The sequence below is a fragment of the Brachycentrus maculatus genome, unplaced genomic scaffold (assembly GCF_059751285.1).
Source record: "Brachycentrus maculatus isolate JH-2025_06_01 unplaced genomic scaffold, ASM5975128v1 h1tg000118l, whole genome shotgun sequence".
NCBI lineage: Eukaryota > Metazoa > Arthropoda > Insecta > Trichoptera > Brachycentridae > Brachycentrus > Brachycentrus maculatus.
This window is the reverse complement of record NW_028280871.1, coordinates 526,489-553,700: the sequence shown is the minus strand read 5'-3', so window position 1 is coordinate 553,700 and position 27,212 is coordinate 526,489. Positions and strand designations below refer to the sequence as shown.

The following is a 27,212-nucleotide window of genomic DNA, read 5'->3' as shown; positions in this document are numbered from 1 at the left end:
ATTTAATTGATTGAGGCTATGTTGTGTACTCGTTGGATTTATTAATAAGTTATACTCGTATATATGAATTATTTGGTAAACATTCTTTGATACCAGTGAGCTGGTAATATCGCATTGTCAATTTGAGTTATAGCTGATCGAAGTGTGAGACGTCAATCAGCTAAATCATCTGGAATGCATAGTTTTTTATAGATACTCTGGAGACGTATTATGCATTGTTTTATACATAAGCGAACAGAGTTTATACTCTACCCTTTCTAGATATCTTTGACAGAGAGTTTCGCGAAGTAAAGGAGTGACGTGACTGAATTAAGATATTCCAAAACCAGTTTTTCTGAAACGTTTAATAATTATGAAGTCGAGTATTTTTATTGTTTGTTATAACCCCTTGTATAAACTGTTACGATAATCGACCCTTGATACTACAATTTGATATAAAATATCAATTGACGGACAGCATCAACTGGCAAATTCTTGCGAATCCCGTCAATTTTTACCTAGCTGATGAAAAGATGAACTGTTTTTTTGCGATATCAATAAAAAAAAATCGATAAAAAGTAAACTTAATAGAGAATATCCGAATACGTAAAAAAGATAATAAAATCCAAGAACCAGTGGGTATACAGTATAAAATTATATCGCAGCAAGACAAAATCTAGTCGACTTTATTATTTTGAAATATTACCCCCCCCCCAAACACCTGCTCACTTAGAGGAGAGTATTAAAAAAATAACCAAAAAACTAGGTTTAAGTAAAAATAAGCCTAAATTGTAAATTCCATTTCGTTCACTGGCTCCAGGACGAAAAAGAAATGTGATTCACTTAGTACCGAATGTTGGTTCGGTGTTCAGTTCATGTCGGCAGCTCGCTCGACCCGAACTTGTCTTTCGTGGACAGGTAATAGTATACCTCCTCCACACATTGTAATCGACGCATTGTTTTAATTGTTATTCTTTGCACGGCGCGCGGCAGACGCTGTCCCACTGACATTGTTTTAAAGTATAATTCCATTCAAATCGCGGACACTTTTCCTTGGCGGGAAAATCGGCGCCGCGGGTCTAACGTCCCGCCAAAATTACGGTAAGTCGTTATTTTATTTTTTATTAAATATACTCTTTTTTCTATTTAGAATAATCTATCTTTAAATTATATTTTTGTTGCCAAGATTGCCAATTTCCTTTTTTTCCCTACCTTTTTGTTACTTCGATATTTGAAAGTTCTTATTCTGCCAAGTATTTGAATTATTTCATATAATTACAGCAAAAATGCCTCAACTTTATTTTATGTTCAAATCGAAATATCCAAATGGTCCTTGAGTACTTTCGTAAAAGTAAAAAATAACTAAAATAAAAATATAAAAAAAAATATATACATATTTAAATATTATTTTAAAAATATTAATCTATTAATTGTGTTATCTGAAAAATTTCAAACCATTTTTAGATTTTAAAGCTTTAAATTTAAGTATTTATAATTGCAACTGGTCTACTTCTTATTTTAACCAACAACCGCACCCAATGATGCATAGGACACATTTATTCCGAACCTTTAAGTGAAGAGTGCAAGCCTTTGAGATTGATATGGTGTTTACATTATTTAAAATATAATGAAAATGTGTTTTTATTTAATTTAACCTCATATATGTACATAAAATATTCAAAGAAATTGCGCCCTTTGTAGGCAATATAGTAACAAGGGATTTCTTTTTTAAAAAATTTATATGGAAAATAATATTCACTTATGAATTCTTTACGGTTGGCGTTAGAGTCATCGGTGAGTATTCTTTTTCACTCAATGACTTTTCAAATGAAGGGTTGGGTTGATATATATATAACTTTGAAACTTGCATTTTTTGTTTAAATAGTAAAATGACGCATGTGGACGTTTATTATTGTACATAGTTTATGGGGAATTTTCGTCTCGGTTTTAGCTGAAATATGACATCACTAATGAAGTATTTCAGTAGAAAAGTATTGTTACAATGTCAACTATTTTAGTGGAATAACCAGCGCAATGACGAAAAATTCTCAGAAGATCGTGCTTAACTTTGTATGTTTAACACATCACCTTTTTTTACCTTGTAGTACTATAAAACAAAGGGGCAACTCAAAAAATGATTTTCCAATATTAAAAGTGCAAGACAATTCTACGGAACCACGCATTTATAAAAAAATGACGTATTATTTACATAATTTTTTTTCATATAAAATGTGGGCCAACACTGAATTAATAGTTTTACTTGGAAAAGTGCGATAAAAAAAACTTTGAAAACAAAAACTGCATTGTACGTAGTTTTTCTACATTTTGTAAAACTACCTATATTATGTTCGTACATTCTACATAAACGTATTTTTTTAAATCGTCTTGCTTCAACTCTGGTGGTGGATAAGGCACCGCATCGGTTTGTGGCAGCGTTAACTTGATCGCTTGTTACATTAAGGCAAGGTGATCAGTCCTACGCTTCAGATTATTGGATAGAAGAGTGGAATCTATTTGATGGGATGATGATCTATGTATGTGGGAAAATAAATTGAGAAAGGAGGAACGTAAGCTAAGAATAGCAGCAAAGTCTAGGGCTCTGAAGTTATTTCTCCGCAATGTAATTCATTTAGAAATTATCTATCTTAAAATATGTAATTCGATAATTGATATATGGTATACTCACTAATGTATCGACAGCAAATGATTATGTACATATATTTGTTGTCCAGCCGAAATGGAACAGGTCTTGAGATCGAATCATAATTTGACTTAAATGTCAAATAGTAGTATTCAGTCATAATACATATATTGTCGTTAGATAAATCGTCCGGTGGTAGACAAGAGAAACAGCATTACCATTCTTTGGCTGGACTGCAGCTCTCGGGGTCATGAACTTTTGAATATTTTAATCGCCCGCTTGGGATAACAAAAAGATCAATAATTTTATCCGGTTTTATGTTATTTAGCGGGTGTTTTGCGACATTGCCATTATCGTAAATATTTCGACTCATTTTGAATTCCTATTTGCATTTGGAGTGGACAGAAGCGCGGGGTCCCTTATTTACAATATTGCTTCATCAAGTTATTATAATTACCTTTACAGCTTATGGTAGAAATAGGAAAGGGGAACGAAGAATACAATGTAAGAACAGAAATGTTTGGCGAAATTCTCGTTAAAATCTCGTGGGACAAGTGAATTGAAACTAAATATGGCTCACATTTTGTTTAATTTCAACCCCAATATCAACATTGTGATGGTATTGTAATAATTGTCCGCCTCGGTAGTGTAATGGTCAGCACGCTCGACTACCGTTCTGGAGGTCCCGGGTTCGATTCCCAAGGGGGGGGAGGTCATTAAATAAAAGTGAATTTTTCACTCTAATATTTATTAAATATTACCCTGGACTGGTACCTGAAGCAGAGAGCTGATCACCTCTCCTTCATGTGTTAACGATCAAGATAACACTGTGTTTATATGATGCAGTGCCCTATGCACCATGGGGGTGCGGATAAGGGTTTAATATGATATTGTAATAATTTGTTTACTCCTTTTTACATCTACAGCTGTTACCATCAGATGACTATAGACTGACATGACGTTTGAATGAATTTCGTTTGGTTAAAAGTCAGTTGTTAAACGTGATTTCATTACAAGCGTAAGGCATCGTCGTAATACAACGCGATTACGCGACCATCGCAAGTTCTCGCAAATTTTACTCGTACGAATCCGCGTTTAAACATACAGATCTCGAATAAATGTTCAAATCGGCATTCGCACGACCGATTACGACACTTATTGAGATCTGTACGTTGAGTAAAATTCGCGAGTGCTTGCGATCGTCGCGTAATCGCTTTGTATCAGGACGACGCCTAAGATTTTATATGTATCGTTAATTAAATGACTCAATAAAGAAAAATCCGGAAATCTATGGTACATCGCTGTACTTGTATAATAGCATAGACAAAATCCTTTGTACGTACAAATATACATAAATATTTGCGGTAAATTAAGAAAAATGAGTCAGGATTTCTTAGAATAGCAACCACATCTTCATCCGATTTCTCTCTCTCTCTATTATTTTTGACATTGCACACCTTGGTGGTGCTATTCAACAATGTAACCAATTAAAACCGCCATACTCTTTAGCAATTTACCAGTGCTTAACGACATTGTGTCAAACATCTCAAAGCGAAGGAAAACGTGACATTTCCAATAATAATTTATATCTTCTTCTTCTTCTTCTTTTTAATGGCTTTTCACCCATCTTGGGTGTTATGGCCAGTGTCGAGTTATTTTTTATTTGCACTTTTTACATTTGACTTACAAGTGTTAGTATTCCTGTTAGTGGGGTTAGTTTTATTAGTAATGTTAGTTTGTTTAGTGAGTTATCATACACCTTTACAAATTTATACAATTAATTTTAAGATATTTACAAATTATTTTATAAAAATGATTTATATCATATGCTTCAATTGTCTCAGGTGTATGTACTTTTCTAATGGTCAATCGAAGATTGACGTCAGTTCGTACATGCTTGGACTTTTTATTTTATTACAGTTTATATGAACTGTCAAAACAATAGTATTTTTTCGTTTTTATCCCAATTGTTGTTTAGATAATAGTGTGATCATTGATTTATTTTTACTTTTTTATCCTCTTCCTTGAACTTTAATTTATTATGATCCTTCTTCTTTCTTCTGGTAAGGAACCGATTGCCGTCTTTCCTGGAAACTTTTTTACTGTTAGTTTAATTATAATAATATAATTCGTTTATGTTTCTTAAATAATTAATAATTAGTTTCGTGATCAGTGTTTCATGAAAAAATATCATTCTATTCTCTTATTGACAGAGATCAAACAAAAAATTCAGATAATTGGTATCAGCTTACTGTGGAACGACAGGTCGTATTATACATAGATTCGTAGATACAAATGAATTATTTTATGTCAAAAGTCAATCTTTTAGCCTGAATAACTAGACACTGGCTAGATTTAGACTGTATACTTACAACCGAAATAAATTCATATAAATTACTAGTTACTTACTCATTTTTTCTGGTAAGGAACCGAATGCCGCCTTTTCATATAACTTATCGTTATTGTTAGTTTAATAATATTACTGAATTAAAAACTAGCCCATTATTTACTTTTTTTGTAAACCAGTTATCACTAATATCACACTCATGACGCCAAAATTATGGTAATAAAATTGTCAGGACGACTATCAATTATTATTTCTAACACCCGTATAATATTTTAAACCAGTATCTGTATCTACTCATCTTCGATTTAAGTCACATTCCTCATTATTTACTCTCTTGGAAGAGGCTGCATTCGGGGGAATAAAGCCATAAATTTAAAAAATAAAAATAAACATTGCAAGCTTCTTTGATTTCACCGCAGTCAACGACACTCGGTATCTTGTATTTGCCAACCTTAGTTTGGCTTTGGAAAATTGAGACGTTTTCAAAATTTTATAAACGAAATTCAACTGTTGGCAAAATCACAAAAACTACTGAATTCTTCTTAATTTTTTCTTATTTTTCTTGGTGTAGGCCTAGTGGCCTATTTTCTAAGGAAGATTAGCCTCTTGCGATGTCGATTCACAGCTTTCTTTGATGGTCTGACCGTGAATAATGTCTACCTGTTGCACTGCACTGCAATGTGGGGGATCCCCTTCCTTCTATTTCCTCCGGTCGGTTGCTACTTGCAGCCAGTTTTTACTTCTAACCCTTATCCTCACCCAATGGTGCATAGGGCAGTGTTATCTTAATCATTACTCACACATAAAGGTAAGGTGATCACTCCTGCGCTCCAGTGACCAGCCCAGGGTAACTATTAATATTAGAGTATTCTTCTCTTCTTCATCTTGGTGTAGGCTTTGTGGCCTGTTTTTTAAGAGGGATTAGCCTCCTGCAATGTCGATTCCCAGCTGTCAATCTGTCCATCTCTGTGGTGTTTTGACCGGGAATCGTGTCTACATTGAGGTTGGCCGTGCACCGTGCAGTGCAATGTGGGGGAGTCTGGGTGGTTCCATTGTCCTCACATGCTCATACCGTTATCTTCCCCACCTGACGACATCTTCGATCTAGCATATTTTCTTATCCTGTTGTTCCTTATTCTATCTCGTAGACTTTTCCAGACATGCTTCTTAGAGTATTCATTTCTGACACTCTTAGCGCGAAATGAAATATTGTGTAAATCAACAAAACGATAAAAAATATCATCTACTTTCGTCCGCCTCTGCAGTGCCCTATGCACCATTGGGGTGTGAATAAGGGCTTTGGTATTAAACATATTAATGATCAATACTAATATATTACCCATCACCCTGCCTGTGTTTTTTGTGGCTTACATTGTAATGAATTAAGGCATGCTATTTATTTATTTTAATAAAAAAAAATAAAAAATAAAATCTGGGTCCAGGGACTTGCGAAGGTCGCGTGTTTGTGTAATGAACCTTATTTAAATTCATCTCCAGCGATCTCCCTTTAATTAATCGCAGATTCGATCTGAATCTTTTTTGGTAGCTATCTTTAAATTGATATTAGACAACGGCAAAAAGCGGTCGGCGAGTTGTGAGCAGTTTTAAAATTCACGGTCCTCAGGTCGTTGACTTGTGTAAGCTTGTGATTGTGAATATGGTGACCGCAGATATTTTTAATGATATTGCGATTAAAATTTAGCAACAATGATCACACAAAACGGATATTTGAATATGTGTGTTTTTTATTGGCATTCATCTTCATTTTTTATCAATTTTTATTTTGTTTTTTTATTTTATTTTATTCACATAAACGCCCGGAGGGCTTTTATAAGTAAAATTCAAGAGACAAAAAATATTAAGTTGTTTTAAGAATACAGACAAGCATATTCAAATACATAATATTACAAGAAAGTATGTTCTACATTACATAAATTTGTCATTACATAAATAGTCTTGCTGTCAGAAAGCTATTGTGTATATTCGACAAAGTCTAATACATATTCAAGACAGCTAGCGAAAATATTATTTGAGAAGCAATATTTATTCCATAATATTAATATATTATATTTAAGACCAACGTACACAAATAACCATTATAACGATAACATAATAAAATAAAATGTAAGAATTCGTAAATTGTAATAAAAACCGGAAAATGTTTATTCCGGCCTAACATTAAAAAAACGATCTAACATTGTCCGCCTCCGTGGTGTAATGGTAAGCGTGTTTAGCTACCGTGCTGGAGGTCCCGGGTTCGATTCCCAGGGGGGGAGTTGATACTAAATGTTAGTGATTTGTAATATTTGACTGCAATATTTATAGTGACTATAATATTTATTTAATATTACACGTACTGGTCAATGAAGCGCAGGAGCAATCACCTTGCCTTCATGTAAGTAACCATTAAGATAACACTTCTTCAATACGATACAGTGCCCTTTGCACCATTGGATAAGGGTTAGAAGAACATTGAAGAAACATGGCAACGATAAACGACATTGGGCCATTATAAACAGAATTCTGTTTTTTTATAAAATGAATACATTTGCATAAGTAAATGCAGGTTATTTAAAACGGTGGTTTGACAGCAGCAGGTTCTTTAAAAAAAATAACCAAGATTTTTGTCACCCAAAAATTGACCTTTACTGGTACTGAAAAAGTAGGACAGATCACTTTGGCTTTGTGACTATATATAATGATCTAATGAAAAGAAGAAAATAGACTGAAATGGCGAGGGAGGTGTCATTTGTTGCTGCAAACCAACCCACAAGATTGAGACCACATAATGAGTAACGAGTGCACCTATTCGATTGCATTATGGGTTCAGATGAGGGTCACAAAACGAAATAGATATTAATTTATTTATATTCACCTGTTTTTACATGAAATACTTCAAATGGCTGAAAATCAATTAGGTTATCTCAAATTGGGGAACCAATTGCCTCTTAATTATTTTTTCGTTCAGTGACTTATCATATAACTTATGTAATTGTGTTATTGTGATTAGAATGTTACGTGCTAATTATAACGTAAAATATATTTTTATTTGTGATCCATTTTTCAAAAGTTACTAACGCTGATTTTATAATATATATCGAAAAACATTAACAATATGTATCGATGTTATATCGCTCACTCCTTTCAACAACGTCATAAATCCAAAATCGTCAATTTTCTGTTGTGCATGTTTTCAGAATGCCCATAAAATGTACTATATATCCCAGCAAAAGCGGCATATTTTTAGCTTAATATTTACCCGCTTCAGGGCATAAAGTATTGTTTTAGCATTTTGAAGAAAATGGGTAGTTTAATTATTTTTTTAAATATACTAAATATTTTTCAAATGGAGAAAAAACCTTTAGGTTTTACCTAAAAGGATCTGTTGCACAGTAAAAAGTTCAATAAGTGGCTTGATATTTATTTTAATATATTTTATTATATTCTTAAACTTTAACAACGATTTCATGAAAAATCAAGTTTTTTGATATATGACGTTGTTGAAAGGAGTGAACGATATGTCACGCGTACTTTTAACTATAGGTAACACTTCTAATCGGTAAAAAATAAATGTCGGTAGCTTTAATTTCCTGTCGAAACGGTTTAACAATACAAAAGACTAAAAAATGCGTTTTGATATCTCAACATAGATGAAGAATATGGAAATCTGGGTATTTACAGGGCTTATGATCTGTGACAGGCTGGTTAAGTGATCACTTTACACGCGTGCAACATTCACCATTCTACCCGTGATAGACAACCACACTACTCAAATTGTTGGTGATTCACTGATTCACTAAACTCTTTTTGTTATTTGAAAAATAATTATTTTTCGGGTGGTAATAGCTCTTAATACGGTGTTTGAGTCCTCAATATTCTGTCGTAGGATTAAAAAGAGGTCTTTAAAGGACCACGATTTGCATTCAAAGTACCAAAAAAATGGCGAACAAGCGACCTTTATAGTCATCAGAATAAAAATAAAAATTAAAAGAATCTCGTTTAAGCGTGACAGATTTATTTAAAAATATGTAAATTTAATTACTTTTGCAGGTAGCCCTCCAGCAATTTACAAGGCTAAGGTGTAATTTTGTGATTTTAAATGGAATCTTTTATTCTTATTTTTAATTAATGAATTTGATACTCCCCGTTCGTATATTATAATTTATTTTCAAAATAACAAAATCATGCAAAACCTATTAACACTTAATACACACCTTGCCTGTTGTTTGAAGTGCGCCGGATCACACAGGATGCAGGTTAATATTATAGGTATGTTTAACCGTTTTAGTGCCGAAGAGCGCCATCGCGCTCTAGTTAGTTCTATCGAAATGTATGGCAGTAAAACGATTGAACATTATTATGTTCAATCGTTTTACCCAACCCTATTGGGTCATTTAATCCAGAAAATTAATACTAAAAAGTATTGAATATTTGAGGCGTATTTTTACGCGAGTCGAGTCACTCGCCCCAACCCTTCGCTCTGTGTCGAGACAATTGTTGTGCATATCTCATTAATTGTGCCTATCGAAAAAGAAGTGGAGATTTACTCGCTTTTTATCTATAGGCGCATATGAATAGTTAGACTACTGATATGTACGATTTTTTGGAGTATTGTAAACAAAACGCAACAACTGTTTCGTCGTGGATTTTGTAGCGCACGAAAATATCGTTTTGTACGCAATTTAACTACTACTACCATTACGCCGTTTCCCCGCAAGGGTAGGCAGAAAAGATGGAACGCCACACTCTTCTGTCCTGACATACACTCCTCACGTTCTTCACATCTATACATCTAGTGATACATGCCCTCCGATTACGCAGACTTTTGACACCACCAGATTTTAGGTTCTGATTGATCTGATCGTGCCAAGTCTTTATCGGCCGTCATCTTTCTGTTTTACCGCTTACGTTTGCCACATACATTTTCTTCACTCTACATGTCATCCATTCACTCTAAATGTCCATACCACCGTAAAGAACTCTTCCTAATCTTTTCAATTATTCCTTGTTCAGACTTATTTTCCTTTCTTATATCTTCGTTTTTAATTCTGTCATCAATGATTACGTAATTTGAAATTTCCATATTTATAATCGTTAACCACTTTTATAAAATAGACTGGACAATATGCACTCTGAAACGAAAGTACCAAATTTTTTAAAGGTAGGTAATGAAAAATTTAACATATTTGCCGCTTCCAAATACCTAAAATAAAGCGATGAGAATAGTTTTTAAGAAAAATAAATACAATAATGTAGAAAAAATGAGAGAAGAACTAAACTGGTTATCTATAAAAAGAGATTAAAATTTAATATGCTGATATTTATACATAATTTTTTTAACAATAAATTACCAAAATATTTTAAGGATAAAATAGTTTTATACAAAAATTGTCATGAACATTTAACTAGAAAAGGGATCAAATAAGACCAGTCTGATGATGTCGGTAACGACGAAACCCGGTCGCTGGTCAAATAAAAATAAAGTGGAAAAGCTAAAAATATTGGTTTTAATCTAATAATATATTAAAAATGCAATTCCATCACGAAGTGTCAGTGGATAATATAAATCTATTAAAATTAAACTGCCATTTATGAGAAAAACAGAGTCGCAAAATTGTTTAATTTATAAGGGTTTGAAAATGTATGATGAGATCCCTGAATGTATGAAGAATGAAAAGAGTCTGAAAGAATTTAAAAATAAATGTTTTGTTTTCTGTAAGGAAATGTAAATATACGTATATATATGTAGATGTAGTAAATTGAGTATATAAAATAGTTTATATTATGTAATATAAGCTAACTTAAGAAATAATAATATTAAAAAAAAATTATACGCTGTTACTGCCCTTTAGTCTCTGAATTATTCTGTGCATCCCTTATGTACTTATGTTGCATGTGTGATATTTTTATCTCGCATTGCTCATTGTCAGTCAATATTTGATTCGTAATTTTTAAGGTGTCGCCGATGATATGACAGATTCCATTCTATTGACAAGCCAAAATATTATTTACATATCATTTTTGCCAGGAGTATTGTTCGCTAGAGGTCGTTGTCTCGCGCGTTATGTTCGACTCGTGTATTTGTGCGGTTGGCATAAAGGCATAAAACTCTATATTATCCATATTCAAGCACATTAGCACCATTGACATACGGAATGCCAACTGGCGGTTGACATTAAGCCCTTCCGTTCGTGCGACATACCACACGACCAAAAAGGAACAAGGATATGATGAGGATATTATGGAAATTCGTTACTGGTTCATATAAAAATTCTCACGGTAAATACTTGTAGAGTTTAGAATGAGTATGTATTTTGGAATGTATTTGAAAATAATGTCACTAATTGATTTGGCAGTCACGTTCTGGTAAAACTGGTAAATATCAATCAATTTTAAATTTAACCTTTACTGGGTTTACCTTTATTGTGACCCGTGTTTCGATGCATTTAAAGTCATAGACAAAAACCTTGTGCAAAACTTGATATTGATGTTGAATACATCGAAACACGGGTCATAAATAGATTTTAATATAAAGTGGTATTTATCAAGTAAAAGTTACTCTATAAAAAAATAAAATATTTAATATATTTCATCTAATAATTTCATAAATAAGTGGCTTAAATTACGGTATTATCATTGTATACTGCTGATATATACTTTAATGTAACTCGCATAAGCTAACATGATTACGGGTATGCAACCGCGAATGCCCTAGACGTCGCTACTACTCTTAAATTTTCCTCTCCTATACCTGCCATTCTTCCTCCATTTCATATTTCACATGCAGTAATGTACTTTACCCTGAGCTCATTTACTTACGTCATCCACATCTAATTAACTTATTCACTCAGATATGGTTTTGCCATAATATACCACAATCCCGATAGAGTTAACTAACACCCTGTTGATTCGATGCGATGCCCTATGCACCATAGGTTCTAGACACCATACGTAACATGGGTTCGGGGTTAAGGGCCACAAAACAAATATTTTTATTATTTATTAAATACTTTATTAAATATCTGAAATTGAATTCAATACCGAAAAAAATACCGAGGATATGTGTTTGTATCTTTATAGAAATACATTTCCTTGGTACTAAAAGAGTAAAACCAATGACAATAATAATTTATTTCGATCAAAGTTCTAAGTAATCGATACTGACGTTAATTATAAAATCGGAGGGAGTTGGATCTAAGAGTAAGAACGATTTCTTTAATGCTGTTCCTTGATGTATCATAAATGGTAAATGGTCGTATCTGTCCGCACGGATAACGATTACAGCTTGCAATATAATTTAGTATCGGTCGTCATTTCCAGATTACAGTGGGTGACATTGTAATCCATCATTACTGGATCCATTATACAAGTGATCTTTATTCGGAGGCGTTTTCTCTTCGCAAGGGGTGTGTCCAAATCCTTGGTCACAAATCTGATTTTCACATAAAAATTTAAAATCTTGTTTAGAAGCGTCTCCCAGTATGTAAAATAATTCGGTAAGGATCTTGCATAAATAAAAAAATAAAAAGGGTCTCTGAAAAATAAAAATAAAACACACAGTGTATAGAATGATCACTTAAACTAGCCTATGACGGGTCGTAAACACTGTAAATACCCAGGCTTCCACATTCCTCTTCATATATATATTGAGATATCAAAATATACTATTTTGAAGTGGTTTATGATATTCCAGTATGTATGATACATTTTGAACGTTTAAAAAACATCGGTTTGGATTTGTCCACTTTTGGTTATTAAGGCCCAGTATTCATTCAGTCGCAACACAATCTTCTTTAAATTTAGGTAACATTTTACGTAATTGTTTTTTTCTTTATAATACTTATATGGTCTTGAAAAGAAAATAGGCATTGAAAGTCAACGGCACAATGACACTAATATACATTTTTTTTAAATTCGGGCGTGAACAGACAAGTGACCTCTCCGGTGGAATGAATTCTGTGCTTGCGAATATCCCCTTAACCTGTTGCTTCTTTTAGATCGCTACAAATTTTGTATACAGATGCCCACTTATTCAGAATTGACAGGACATGTACTCGTTGGGGGATATTTTTTGCTACCAAGTCGCTGGAAACAGTATCATAAATCGCGAATTTCGTGAGAGCAATTCTGATTGTCCATAGATGATAGCAGATAACGGAGATGGAAGACGGGGTCTCTGACCCCACAAGACGAAGTGGACATTTATTATTCATTTGTGTAAAGCTTGTTTCCACACATGATAAAAAAAGACTCACATAACTGCCTTATCTCTTTTTTTTCTTATTTAAAAAAAGTTTAAATATGTTATTTGCAATATTGACGTATAAAATTTAGACTAAGCTTCACACACGGTGTTTGAAAATGATGCGGAATGCATCGAAACAGGTGTCACAATAGATTTAAACAAATTGTGAAATTTATTAAGTAAAACTTAAATTGAAAATTAATATTAATATGTATATATATAAAAAACGCATTTCATTTAAAGGTACATATTTAAAAAATATAAACATGTTACAACATATATTTTGCGTTGAACGTCATACAAAACAAATAAATTTATGTAATGTTTTTATTTGAATAATGCAATAATGATATACATATATATATACAGTGGGTGGCCATATTATTAGGGACACTTCGAATTTCCAGTAATTTTCATTATTAAATGAATTTAATGAGCAAATAATTTGGTTTTTTGAATATTTTTTTATTGATTTAGGTGCTTTATTTAGAATTTAGAAACTTTATCATCGTGGATTTAATAATACCAATTTATTTTTATCATAAAAAGTGATAATTCAACAATTTCGAAAAAATCTTAATTTTTAGTAATAACACCCTTTGCTGCGATTACAACCTCCAAACGTCAGGGCATACTTTTTAATGCAGATTTTTGCATTGTGCCAGAGATTAGGGTTATTATGCCATACTCTGATAAGAGTTTCTATCATTTGCCGCTTGGTGGTGATGACTTCTTTAGCAATCTCGCGTTTCGTTAGTTCCCAAAGGTTTTCAATGGGGTTCATATCCAGCTTATTCCCCGGGTAAGGCAAAACACAGAGGTTTTTTTCAGCCAGGAATATGATAACACTCCTGGCTTTATGATACAATACCGAGTCATGCATTAACACATACTCTTCATCGCCAGGGAACCATTCTTGAGCCTCGGCTGGAGTCGACTTTTCAGTACTCGCTGGTACTGGTCTTGCCTCATGGTCCCTTCCATGATAAAGAGGCATCCCATACCCTTAAATGAGATTACGGACCACAACATTATGCTAACAGGGTGTTTTTAACCATCTCTAAAAGGCAGTCTGGCTGGAATTTTTCTCCTGGGCCACGTCGGAAAAATTAAGTTTTTCTCACCAAAATTTTAAATGTTGACTCGTCCAAGAAGCAGACCTGTAATGCATTACCATAATTGCAAAAATACATATATTTTTTATCTTCTTAATTTATTATACGAATACAAGCCATAAATATTCGAATCCAGTCCGAAACAGTCACATTCCGGTGTTCTTTGGCCCATAGGAGTCGTTTTTTCTTCATGCTTCAGTCAGGCGTAGTTTTTTGGTTGGACGTCGACCCATTAGATTTACTTCAACTAACCGTCTCTGAACTGTCCTTTTGGATACGTTGATTCCTTCATCGTTTATCAACAGAAATCAACAACAATTAGACAATCAACAGACTTTTTACGATTTTGGCAATAGATGTCCCTGATTTTATGGGCACCACGCGGAGTTGTGATGCTTTTTCTGCCTTTTTTCCGACGCGGGCTGATTCTAGACGCAGGTTTTTATCAATTTTTCTTTATTTCCGATGGACTCCTGACTTCGACACATCTGTAAGTGCTGCTATTTTTCTCTGAAAATATGTGGAATGAGTTAGTAAGGTTATAACTTCCCTACATTTTCTCGGAGATATGTTTGAAGACTTGCCCATACTTAAATTGAGAATATTATGGTTCAGTTCAAACTAAATTGAATTTTACTTAAAAATTAATTGAAATTAACTTATTGAATTAGCAAAACTAATAAATTATCAAACAACACTTACGTTTTTATGGTCTTGAACTCAAAAAACTTACACAAAAATGGTTTTAAAAAATATTAACTGAGCTCACACCAATATCATTTTTCACTAATCAACATCCAAATAAAAAAAAACTTACTTTTTTGATATTTCACAGTATTGATACATCTCAAAAACAAAAATTATGATACCAGCAACAAAAATACATAAGAAAAAATAATTATAACAAATTAATTTGACCAAAAAATTCATTTAAACTTGAAAATTACAAAAAAGTACAAGTGTCCCTAATAATTTGGCCACCCACTGTATATATATATATATATATATATATATATATATATATATATATATATATATATATATATATATATATATATATATATATTGTAGAAAACAAAATATAAGTGATTATACCAAATATCAGTACCTACATTTTGTATTTTATGAGCATAATCAACTTTGTGGTGTGGAAAATGACATTTTTTTAATTAAAAAAATATAATATAATATTATTTATTACAGTAAAACGGTCTGTGGTTCTATGGCTAACTGCTGATATTCGAATAGTTAGATAGTTAGCTGGAGACAAAATAAAGAGTTCACGGATTCGTGAAAGCCTGCGTGTAACAGCCGTCAATAGTAAAGTAGAGGAAAGGCAATTGGTATGGGCACATAGAACGCAGAGAACTTGAACAAATTGTGAACCAGGCAATTTTAATATAGTTTAACGTTTTTTTATTGGAACATAAATTAATATGTTTAAAAAATTACAAGACAATAATTACTTTTCTTATTGAAATCGGGGTAGAGGCTCCATACGCAAGTACCGGTTTAATAATAATAACAATCTTCGAAAATTTATATAGCGCCATTTAAGGTAGGCTCATCTAAACGGTCCTTTTTATGGTTTTAGGATCAAGTGATATTCTCTCTAATATTCATCACCCTGAACTCCAGTTCAAGTATCAATAAAGCACAGGACTGATCTCCTTTTTTACGTAATCCATAATTAAGGTAACACTGCATCGGTACGACGCAGTGCCCTATGCACTATTGGCTGCAGATAAGGGTCAGAAAAAGATTCATTGGTACCTTTTTCTGACCCGTATCCGTACCCAATTGGTGCATAGAGCACCGCATCAAATATATGATCATATGAAAGCAGACGACCATTCACACACTTGAGATAATAATTAGAATTCTAGAGAATAATTGAGTGGAATGTGTTTGATGAGATGCTGATGACATAAGTGAAGGAGTTCAGGGTGAAGATAATCGATCATTTATGAATTGTGTAAGTCTGCCAGCTTACAGAATTCCCAGGAATCTTCCACTTGTTAATCCTAGATACAGCGGCGGCCATGGAACGTGATGTGTAAGACAAGTGGTAGCGATAATTAATTGCACGCATTCGTTGGACATTATGGGACTTTAGGCAATTCTAATTTTACAAGGATTTTTCATTTGCTTAGACACGGACTCTACAGGTATAGCAGCAACTGCCAAAAAAATATGCGCGTGTTTAGTTTACTAATCGCGAAGGCACCAAGGTAGTGTTCTTGAACGAAATATGCAAGTAGCCACTTATCCTTTGGCATCATAATATCTACAGATACAAGAAAAAAGACAATAACTTAAAACAGCGTTTGCAAACTGAAAATACTACTGAAAACTGAAAAAAACTTACGTACATCTTTAAAATCATACGTAACGTCCTAAATGCAAAAGAATTACATAATTAATTGGAAGAGGCAAAGACTGTTTCCAAAGACAAATAAGATAACTCCCTAGCACCGCATAAAAACATAAATATGTTCCCTGGTAATATTTTTTTAATGTATAATATGATACTATCAACAACAAAAAACATTAAGAAAAAAAGTCCCTCTCCAAGCACAAGAGCTGACTGATTTTTGGAGAGATTCAGCGCAACTAAAATTGTAAGATTGCATTAAGTAAAAATGTATAGAAATTGTATTAAATTGTATAAAAATGTAACTATATATTTTAAAAAAAGATAGGTTGGTGCGTCGTTCTCTTCTCTCTTCCTACTCCTGTGGGGAAGCGGCGTGGTTAGTTCGTTAGTTATTTTGTTGGACAAATCCTAACATATTTAATTTTTACAATTCTGAGCTGAATTGAATGAGCGAAATGTGGAGTTATGTTGCCGCGCGAGTGCGGGTACCTACCGGCGCAGGCATGATGGGACAATGCTTTATTTCGAAGTTCAAGTGAATCCAGCTTCATGACACCTTGACATTTCGTACACCAACAAGGCGCTCCGATTCCGTATATTATTAAACTACTTCCACACATGCTTCTGATAGGTACCTACCATCACCAATTTACTCGTATCAACAGACAACGCTGTCTCGCACAGGGGGCCGTTATCATCTTTGTTTTATTAAAAATATATTAATTTTAAGATGTATTATAGATGTCCCAAAAGATATGGATATATGGCCCTCAATATAGTACATGTTCTTCTCTTCTAAACCTTATCCCCACCTAATAAATAATACGTAAAGCACTGCATTGTGTATTAAAAGAGAAATATTTGTGTTTTTATAATTTACATAAATACTTCAATTTCATACTACATATTTCTGTGAGCCTTTACGGCTCATTATTAAAAATATGTATCAAATTGTGGTAGAGCGGGTTCGATTCCAGAAACTCTGATTCAAGAGTCCGCGACACTAACCACGTGACCAAAACTCGGCACATTGTACGCAAATATTGACGCAGTGTTATCTTGATCGTTAATTGCATGAAGGCAAGGTGATCAGCCCTGCGCTCCTTGAACCGATTCAGGGTGGTATTAAATAAATATCTTTTCTTTTTCCTGGCTCCATCCCAACTTATCGTCTTTGTAGACTGTTAGGTTAATCCACGGGTTGTAGGTCCTTCTATCATGGACAACGTCACCTCGGCCATGCCTTCGAACCATGTTGTCTTTCTGTATCATGCACGAATCTTTCGATCTTCCTCTATACTAGATGTCTTTCGAGGAAGACTAGGTGTGGTTCATAATATGTTCAGGCTCTCTGTATGTGCCCATACCATCTCCATTGCCTTTCCTCTACCTTACTATTGATGCTTGATATATAAATATAAGAGTGAAAAACTTATGTTTATTTGGACTCCACTGGAATCTAACCCGTGACTTTCAGCGAGGTAGCCAAACGCGATAACCACTGCACTACGGTGTCAGACAAAATTACATTCGACAATAAATTCGTTTGAACAGACTGATGGCGAAACCTGTCTCATGTCTCCCGCAGCCTGTCAACACACCACGTCTTGCGAGCTATACCGATTATAAATGAATTATTCAATTCAGTTTATTTTTATTACAATACATATAATTATAATATGGGTATCTGTATTTATATATGCGATGCAGGGGTGAAATACTGCAACGTCGCTGATCGTTATTTTCCTAAGTGGGTACTTGGTTACTTTATTTGAAGAAGAAAAACAGTTTACTGTTTTTGAAGAAGAAAAACAGTTTAAAAACAACTTTTTAAAAAGGTTTTTAAACACATTCCTAGTTTGGAACAGTTATTTATTGCACTTTACTTTTTTAAATTTGTAGGATCCCTATCTTACACTTGTATAAATAAATGTTATATAAATGTTGTTAGCGATTATATTTAACAAAATAAAAAATACTAGTAAAAAAACGCAATGTTACTTGTCTTCGATCTGTCATTATACGTTCAAATTTATCAATTTTTAGTATGGACGTTTTCAAATAGTAAAATGATCTATTTTCAAATTTTTTATTGATATCTCAAAAAATATGAAGAAGAATTTGGAAGAATGGACATTTATAGGGCTTACAACCTGTCATTTAAGGCTGCTTTAAGCTATCACCATCGGGTGTTTAACATTCATCATTTTACCCATGATTGACAAACACACTACTCAAATTTCGGAAATTATATTTACGCTTTAATTGAAAAGATCCACCATATGATATGATCCACCATATATATGTACTGCCATATGTTACTCCATCGGCGATGTCTATGCCTGAAATAAATAACTCCTTATTGAAGCAAATCTAGAATTTATGAGTAAAGATTTGGACGCACTCAAAATATTGTACTATTTATTTTATGCCAGGAATCGTAAAAAGTTCAATGAACATAAATTATTTGCGCTAATAACAAAACCAACCCCACTTACGTTTCTCATAATAAAGTATGAAGAAAGCATGGAGAAAACGCAAAAAATAAAAGCACATACTTTACTTATTTTTGTTGTCTGTTTACAAAGATTTTAGTATAATCATTACACCATATGCACATAGGATATAGAAGGGCGATATTCTATTGGATAAATATTGGAGGATAACCCTAAAATAATTTTTTTAATTGAATTTTCGTTACAAGTTCAAATATTAACGGGATTTCTGAATACACGCATCATTCAACTAAGGTCCATCGAATTTATAAATGTTTTCCAGTGTGAGTTTATTCACGTGTTGTCAATTAACAGTAGGTGTATAAAAAGTAATTTATTCATACCAAAAGCGTATTACAAGATAATCGTTATGAGGATTGATTTAATAACGGTTTCAATCCGATGTGATGAATAATAATATTAATAATCCGGAATAACAAGGACTTGTGTCACACTGTGTGTCATTCAGTATAAAAAGGAATCTGTCAATTATTTGACTCTCAAATTGAATCTTATTTTATTAATTTATTTCAGTTCTTCTGTGACCAAATTTAATGTGTGTCAATGAGAAAAATTTATTTAATAAAACTAATAAATATTTTCTGATTGTTTTAGATGGGGAACTCAAATTTACTACAAATATATAACCGTCTTACAAAATGGATCATTGTTATTCAGGTAAAACTTTTTGTCTTTTAAAAATTTTACACAGGTACCTACGTGGTGGTATTAAAAACCGTCAGAGCCGTTTTTTGTTTGTTTTAATATTTACAGCTTTAAATTCAATATTCATGTTTTCTTTTATAATAGCATAATGAAATTGTGATACATATTTATTAAATTACTACTGACCATATCCATCAATTCATATTTTGATTCGTGGCTGAATCATAACAATTTTAGCGCCTAATTCTATCGAGTATACCATACACTCGTTATTAAAGTTTTTGCGTCCCGAATAAGTACCTACCTCAAGATGGAAATTAGTTAATGAAAAAGATAGGCCCCAACATTATTTCATTGTTATTTGTAGATCCTTCTGAGCAGTCATACGGAGCTCAGAGCCAGTGGACACGGCAGACTGATGGATCCTCCATCAAGAAATGCAATGTGGAGATTCGGTTTCCCAAACCCGGTCAATTACAACGATAATGAACTGTTTTGTGGTGGATATGCAGGTACCTATTTAAAATAAGAACCTTATTTTACATTTGAATATATTTTTTGTCTCTTGATAATATTAGAACGTCTACTCTATGATTATTCGAAGATAAGCAAGGATATTTTCTTTACAGTACAATGGGAACAAAATGGTGGCAGGTGTGGGGTCTGTGGGGACCCCGAACATCTGCAGCCACCTCGGCCGCACGAAGCTGGTGGGGAATACGCCAAGGGAGTCATTGGGAAGAGATACAGCGTTGGACAGGTACTATTTCTATGTTTGTTCCACATATTATCATAGGTATTCTTAGAAAAGAAATTAAAAATAACTAGAGCGCCTAAAAATAATCACGTAAGCGACTATGTATTTCCTGGGTATCTTCCTTTTTAAATTAAATATTCCAAAATAAAATATGATTACCGGCATAATATCTTGATCCACCTCCTACCGTTAAAGTCTACAAATATCAATATTGCAATAATAAAGCACTCGAAAAAATAAAGCAAAAATGTTTAAGTAGTCATATTATTAAATAAATAGACCAGTTGTTTGTTGCATGTTTATACATGGAAAATTGTGGATGCTTTGCCAAAAAAAAATGTCTCGATCTTAGGCTTTACTTGCAAACATAGAATTCAGTAAGCTGCATTCAGTAACGGCTGCACGAGGGACCACACGTCTTTCCACGCCCATTTTTTTTGTTGGAATGTTTATTGGATTTTTTAAAGAACATGTACTGAAAAATATTTGTAAATTTTATTTTATTAAGTACTAACCTTCCAATAACTCTTTTTTTAAACCCATATATTTTTTTCGAAGAAAAACTGAATTACGTTAAATGTTACCTGCGCTTAAAAAAAATTAAGTTGCGGGCTATTGATTACTGGGCCTTAATAGGACGACAATGTAGACATCTCGCAACATCCACAAAAATGTTAGTGTTACCATTGAACAAATATAATAAGTCCAATTCAAAGTTAAAAAGTCCCACAGTAAATATTTATACCGTCGCGAGGTCGTTGTGTTGAAAATAAATATACTTATTTATTGTAACTGCAGACAGTTGGTAGAATTCCATATTGAATTGTTGGGTAATATATCCAAAATAAAACAAGGTTTGTTGGATTGAATTTACATTTATTTATGTATATGTTAATACGTGACGTGATTTTATCTTGTTGTTTAAATCAGTGTAGTTATAAAAATGTGTAGAGCTTTGTGATAAAATATGCCATCCATTTTTATAAGCGAAAAATTTTAAGCAATTGTATTTTTCAGGAAATAGACGTAGAAGTGGAATTGACCGCTAATCACTGGGGGAGATTCGACATATCTATCTGTCCGAACAATAACCCTAATTATGAAGCTACCCAAGAGTGCTTTGATAGGTAAGAACTGTCTCTCTTTCAACTTAATCATGCAATATTTAACCCTCAGTTATAATAATTCAAATCTTTTGTTTTTTAGGCATCCTCTGAAGCTGAAGGGAAGTCGAGAACACAGTTTTTGGATTCCTTTAGACAGTCCCAAAAAGGAAATATTCCGATATAAAGTTAGATTACCTCCATACCTCACGTGCTCCCAGTGTGTGTTACAGTGGACATACTATACAGGTAACCTATGAAATTTTATTGTATTTAGAAGTTTATACTTTTGCTTGCATTCAAAAAATGTAAATTGGTTAAAAATAAGTCTCGAAAACGGCTTATTATGAATTGAAATTATTTATCCTTATCGATGTTCCCCTTTTTCAGGAAAAAAGTTATTTCCGTTTTTATTATGTGTGTAATTAATACACTTATAAATATTTCAATTTCATACTATTGTCATAAGCCTAAACGTCCCATTATTAAAAATAATGCAGTGATGACGAATGAGAACAAACCCAGAAACTCCCAACTCTCTAAATGAGATTATAACCTGACTATTTTATACCAGCCGGCCACCCCACTCGCCCTGCTCTAAGCTGCCTGTTAGTTTTATTATTTTATTAAGCCTCCACAATGTTTGTAAAAAGCGTTATGCGCCCGGATGTAGGCAATAAACGTAGCATGCATCAAAACTTGACTGATTGAAAAAAGCGTTGTGCTCTTGGATGTAGGCAATAAACGTAGCATGCATCGAAACTTGTTTGATTGAAAAAGCGTTATACGGCTGGATGTAGGCAACAAATAATAATAATAATAATAATTTGGATAATTTGTATAGCGCCATTTTCGTAAAATAATACCTCAAGGGCGCTTATAAAGACATAGATAATAATAATAATAATAATAAGATGATGATGATAATGATATACAAAAAAAATAAATGGATTAAAACGTCGTCAATCGGTCACGGGCCGTCGAGTCTGGAGCGGGGAAAAGATGACAAATTAAAACGCCTTCCTCTTGATCCTATGGGCTGGAAAATGGCCAAGGTGTTGAGCAGGACGCCTTCTTGAGCGATGGTCGTCACGCTGGAGAGCAGCTTGTTGAGCTCCTCGTCATTGTGGATGGCCAACTTCCAACTTCCAGACTAGCACAGTCGGGTTCAACACAGTTCAAACGGGACTTCGCTTTTATCCTCTTTTGACGCCTTTCCGTTATCCGACATGATTGTTTTGTCTCTGAGGTTTTCGTAGTTCGATTTCATCAAATTTATTTCATGAAAACATGATTTCATCAGATTTCATCAAAAACCGTTTAAGCACACGTTCTAGGATCGTTATTGTCTTTGCACATTTTTATTGCAGTCATTTATTCCCGAGAAGGTAGGGGTTTCGGGTGAATACACTATGGTCGTAACGTACCCTTAAGGGACTAACACAAAGCACTTTTTAACGCCCGATGGCCACATGTGTTCATTCGGCACAGATTCTTAGAAATACACTACACCGTTTAGGTACGCATTGCTATATTGAACGACGCAATGATATTCTTGATGCACTTTCATCAGTTAACAGCTAACCTTTGTAAAATTATAACTTTTAACCATTTCAAGTTAACACCAATCACAATATTTATAGATGAGCAAAAAATTGCAGACTTGAGATGTAAATGTCCGGAGAAAATTAAATAAATGATGGAGCGTGGTTCCTCAGCAGCCGCGTCGGGCGCTCGAGGAACCCACAACAAACGTAGCATGCATCAAACAGCTCTCTGAACGCACGTATCTAAAATCCCAAATTATTTATTTTGTATTTTGTTTTACTGCATGCACTTTTATGATATTTTGTTGGCAGGGAACATGTGGGGAATCTGTCCTAACGGGACGGAGGCCGTGGGCTGCGGGAAGGCGGAGACCTTCCGGAACTGCGCGGACATCAGCATCGTCACCAGCACGGGAGGACTGCCGCCCAACGCGCTGGATGGGAACTATCCCTTCCTACTGTACTACAGGGACTTCCGCGCGCCTCCGGGTCAAAACGTTTTCCCGCTTGTCGTTCGGTAAGCTATTTGTTTATTTATCAACCTTAAAGTTAGCACAAGTATGTATAAATATGTATATCGTAGTCATGCAGGAGAAAGTGACCAAGTGCATTGTTTTACAAAAACGTGATCATTGACTATTTGATATCTTACTAGCTTAGTATTGCCCTGAAAAAATCCCAAAGGATTTTAAACTTGGAACTACAATATATTGACTTGTTGAAAATGACTAACTGCATTGGTGTTTATTTTCTTGCCAAGCAATAATGACTTAAATGCCCCTCCTGAACATTTTACGTTTTGGTAGTTGGTAACTTTCTCCTGTACGACTACGATATGTATATGTTTTAATATAAATTATATGTGTTATCGTTAAATACTAAATGTTTTTTTTAAACCATTCCCATTTCGTAGAATTCCTTCATAGCCTTGTGTAACATAGATATTAAAATTTTGCTTTTATCCTATATGGTAACCTAATCCTTTTTTCCTGTAGTATTTCATCCATAGTCGAATCACATCCTTTTCTAGAACTTTAATACATTTTTTTTACTATTATCAAACTTTTAGCGGAAGGCTGATCACCTTTCCTTCGTGTATTTAACGATCAAGATAAACTGTTTCTATACGATGCAGTGCCCTATGCACCACTGGGTGCGGATAAGGGTTAGTAGCAGTAGTAGTAGTAGTAGTAAACTTTTATGTTTACTCCTATGTATTTATGTTTATATTTTTACGTGTAAAATAGATATAAATAGAGATTCATTTATGTTATTTATAATTGTAGTTTCTTGATTTGACACAAATAAAATGCTACTGCCTTGGATATACATGGTTCTATAGTATTTAATGGTGCATAGAACACTTCGATGTATCGGCGCAGTGTTCTTATCTTATTCGTCAATTACGTAAAGAGAAGGTGATCAATCCTGCGCTTTAGCTACCAGCTGAGGAAGATATTAATGCTTAAATTTATTTTAACTTTTCTGGAAATCAAACCAAGGACCTCTAGCATAGTACGGCTGTCCAAATTTAAAACACAGTAAGGGACATTTTTTGTAGTAGGTTTTTTTGCATTTTTGGACTAAGTAGAGTCTACTTAGTCCATAAATGCAAAAAAAACCTACTACAAAAAAATGTCCCTTACTGTGTTTTAAATTTGGACAGCCGAGTAGTCACAACGCGTTTATCGAAAATTGTAGCGTGAACGAAGAAAATTTCGCTCACGAACGAAAAAGAGTTGAAATCGGATTTTGACTTGCTAATTATATTCCTCTGCTGTAGAATTATTACGTGTTTTGTAATCTGTAATAATAATGTCTATAAAATATCTGTTTATATATTTTTTGATCCTAAGTATCTTTTTTCATTTTATTCATAGCGATCAAGTGTGCATCCCGACTCCGCTGTACCAAACGATCCCAGGGATGGGAGAATGGTGCCAGATAAACTGCCTACGCTACCCGCCCAACTGCCCACTCTCTGTCTGTCACTGTCCGTAAGTGAAATACTATTCATGATTTTCTTTTAAAAATGAAATATTCTGCTGAAAACAAGGAATACCGAATTTTTGTGAATCATAAATTGTGTTCACAGATATGAAAACCTATTTTGGATTAGTAAAATTCATTGTCATTGATTTTTTTCGGTAGGTATTTAAAAAATATATATAAATCGAATGTTTGAAAATGATGCGGAATCCATCGAAATACGTGTCAGAATAGATTTTTTTCAAATAATGGTTTTTACCAAGTAAAAAATTAATTAAAAAACTATATTTTACTAACGTATTTTGTTGATACTTTGTGGCGCATTTTATAAACTTTATAAAATAAAACTACATTTTTCACCACTTTTATTTTGAGTACTCTTTTCTAACCGCTTTTTACAAGCACCTCGCGTCATCTTCAGGAAATTACGCCTTGTCTTCCCAGAAGATCTGCCAGAAACAAAAGTTGATAAAGCTTGAGTTTTATTATTTTATACAGTAAATAATATTTAACTTTATGTTTCTTTCAAGATCTGTATAAAATCGGACATGTTTTTTAAAGGGTGAAAAAGATAAATCTTCTGCTTGACACCTATAGCGCAAATATATTGAATACTTTTTCTCGATAATGTATTGTATAATATGGACATGATGTAATGTAATTTTTCACTACCTTCTCTTTGACCGGGGGTTTTCGTTATCCGACCCTGGGCCAACGTTATCGTTGTCCCGTCAGGGCCGGTTAAGGGAGCGTCTACTGTATTTGATATTGGCGAATAAATTAAAATTTAAAATAAAATCGTCACTATCTTTGTTGAAATCAGCATATAATAAAGGATACACGCTATATTTTAATTTCAAGAAAATGTAACGATTCCTTCAAGCAGGGAACTGAAGGCTACGGGAACTTGTACGGGTTCTAACGACATGTCGATATTCCTCCCAAGTGAAAATATGTTTTTTGTTAATAGTTTTAATCGATTCTGTTTTCAGGCAAAGCTGTGAAGCAATTGGAGAGCTGGAGGGACGCTTAGGGGCCGATGTTTATTGCCAAGATGAATGCATCAACTATCCGCCGCACTGCCCTGCCAATAGATGTCGCTGCTACTGACAAAATTTACCTAATAATTTGCTGATATATTTTATATATTGCATGTGTGCAACTTTGCATTTATTGCAAAATTACTTTGTAAAATTTAGTTCCTTAATTAATGTGCAAAGGTCTTTCGTGAGAAAATATCACTGATGTGTAAGTAATTAATGATAACTATAGGATGTCATGGTTTATATATCGTATAAAGTGCCATTAATGTCATAAATGAAAAGCGATATAAAAATAAGAATGCCTTAAATAATAAAATATCTTAGGTACTTGTGTTAGTTTTTTCTTTGTGGCTTGATTTTTATGAACAAATAAAAATAAATTCATCATGTCCCCAAATCAACAACCTACCTCTTCATAAATATTTTCAATAGTATCTTTTTACAAATATTCTGAAATCGTCTTTTTGTGATTCGTAATTATCAAAAATCATTTTAAATTGGGTCAGATATCAAAATTTTAAAATAAAACATAATTCAAAACACAAGTAGCGTAAATCAAGTTTCGCTTTTACATTTTTATTATACTTAATCATAAACAATTTTTTGCGAATTACGTCGTATGGTATTAATTATCATACAATATGATAATAAATAAATAACATTTTCGCAAAACACGTTTCTTTTATTTTATATTAAAATCATTTGTCCCTGCATAAATAAATTCATAAAACATAAAAATCCCTTAATATTATTTACATTGGTACTCGAAGAGCTAGATCTTGCTTCCGTATAATTTATATTTATACTACTATATATTTATTTACTACATTTATGTTTACAGTTAAATATAAATACATACATTTAATTGTTATCTCATTAATCTCTTACATCTAATTAGAAAAATAATT

The 27,212-nt window shown here is 33.3% G+C and overlaps 1 protein-coding gene across 1 annotated transcript; it reads left to right on the top strand.

The window, feature by feature from the left end:
* The first annotated feature begins 849 nt into the window (after positions 1-849).
* Positions 850-26,717, top strand: LOC148309740 (uncharacterized). The gene is made up of 9 exons (XM_088259536.1): positions 850-1,080; positions 19,815-19,877; positions 20,233-20,377; positions 20,495-20,625; positions 21,640-21,749; positions 21,829-21,974; positions 23,585-23,789; positions 25,153-25,269; positions 26,254-26,717. Exons 2-9 carry the CDS (start codon positions 19,815-19,817, stop codon positions 26,369-26,371), a joined length of 1,035 nt encoding a protein of 344 aa, XP_088115662.1. The 5' UTR covers positions 850-1,080; the 3' UTR covers positions 26,372-26,717.
* The last annotated feature ends 495 nt before the right edge of the window (positions 26,718-27,212 follow it).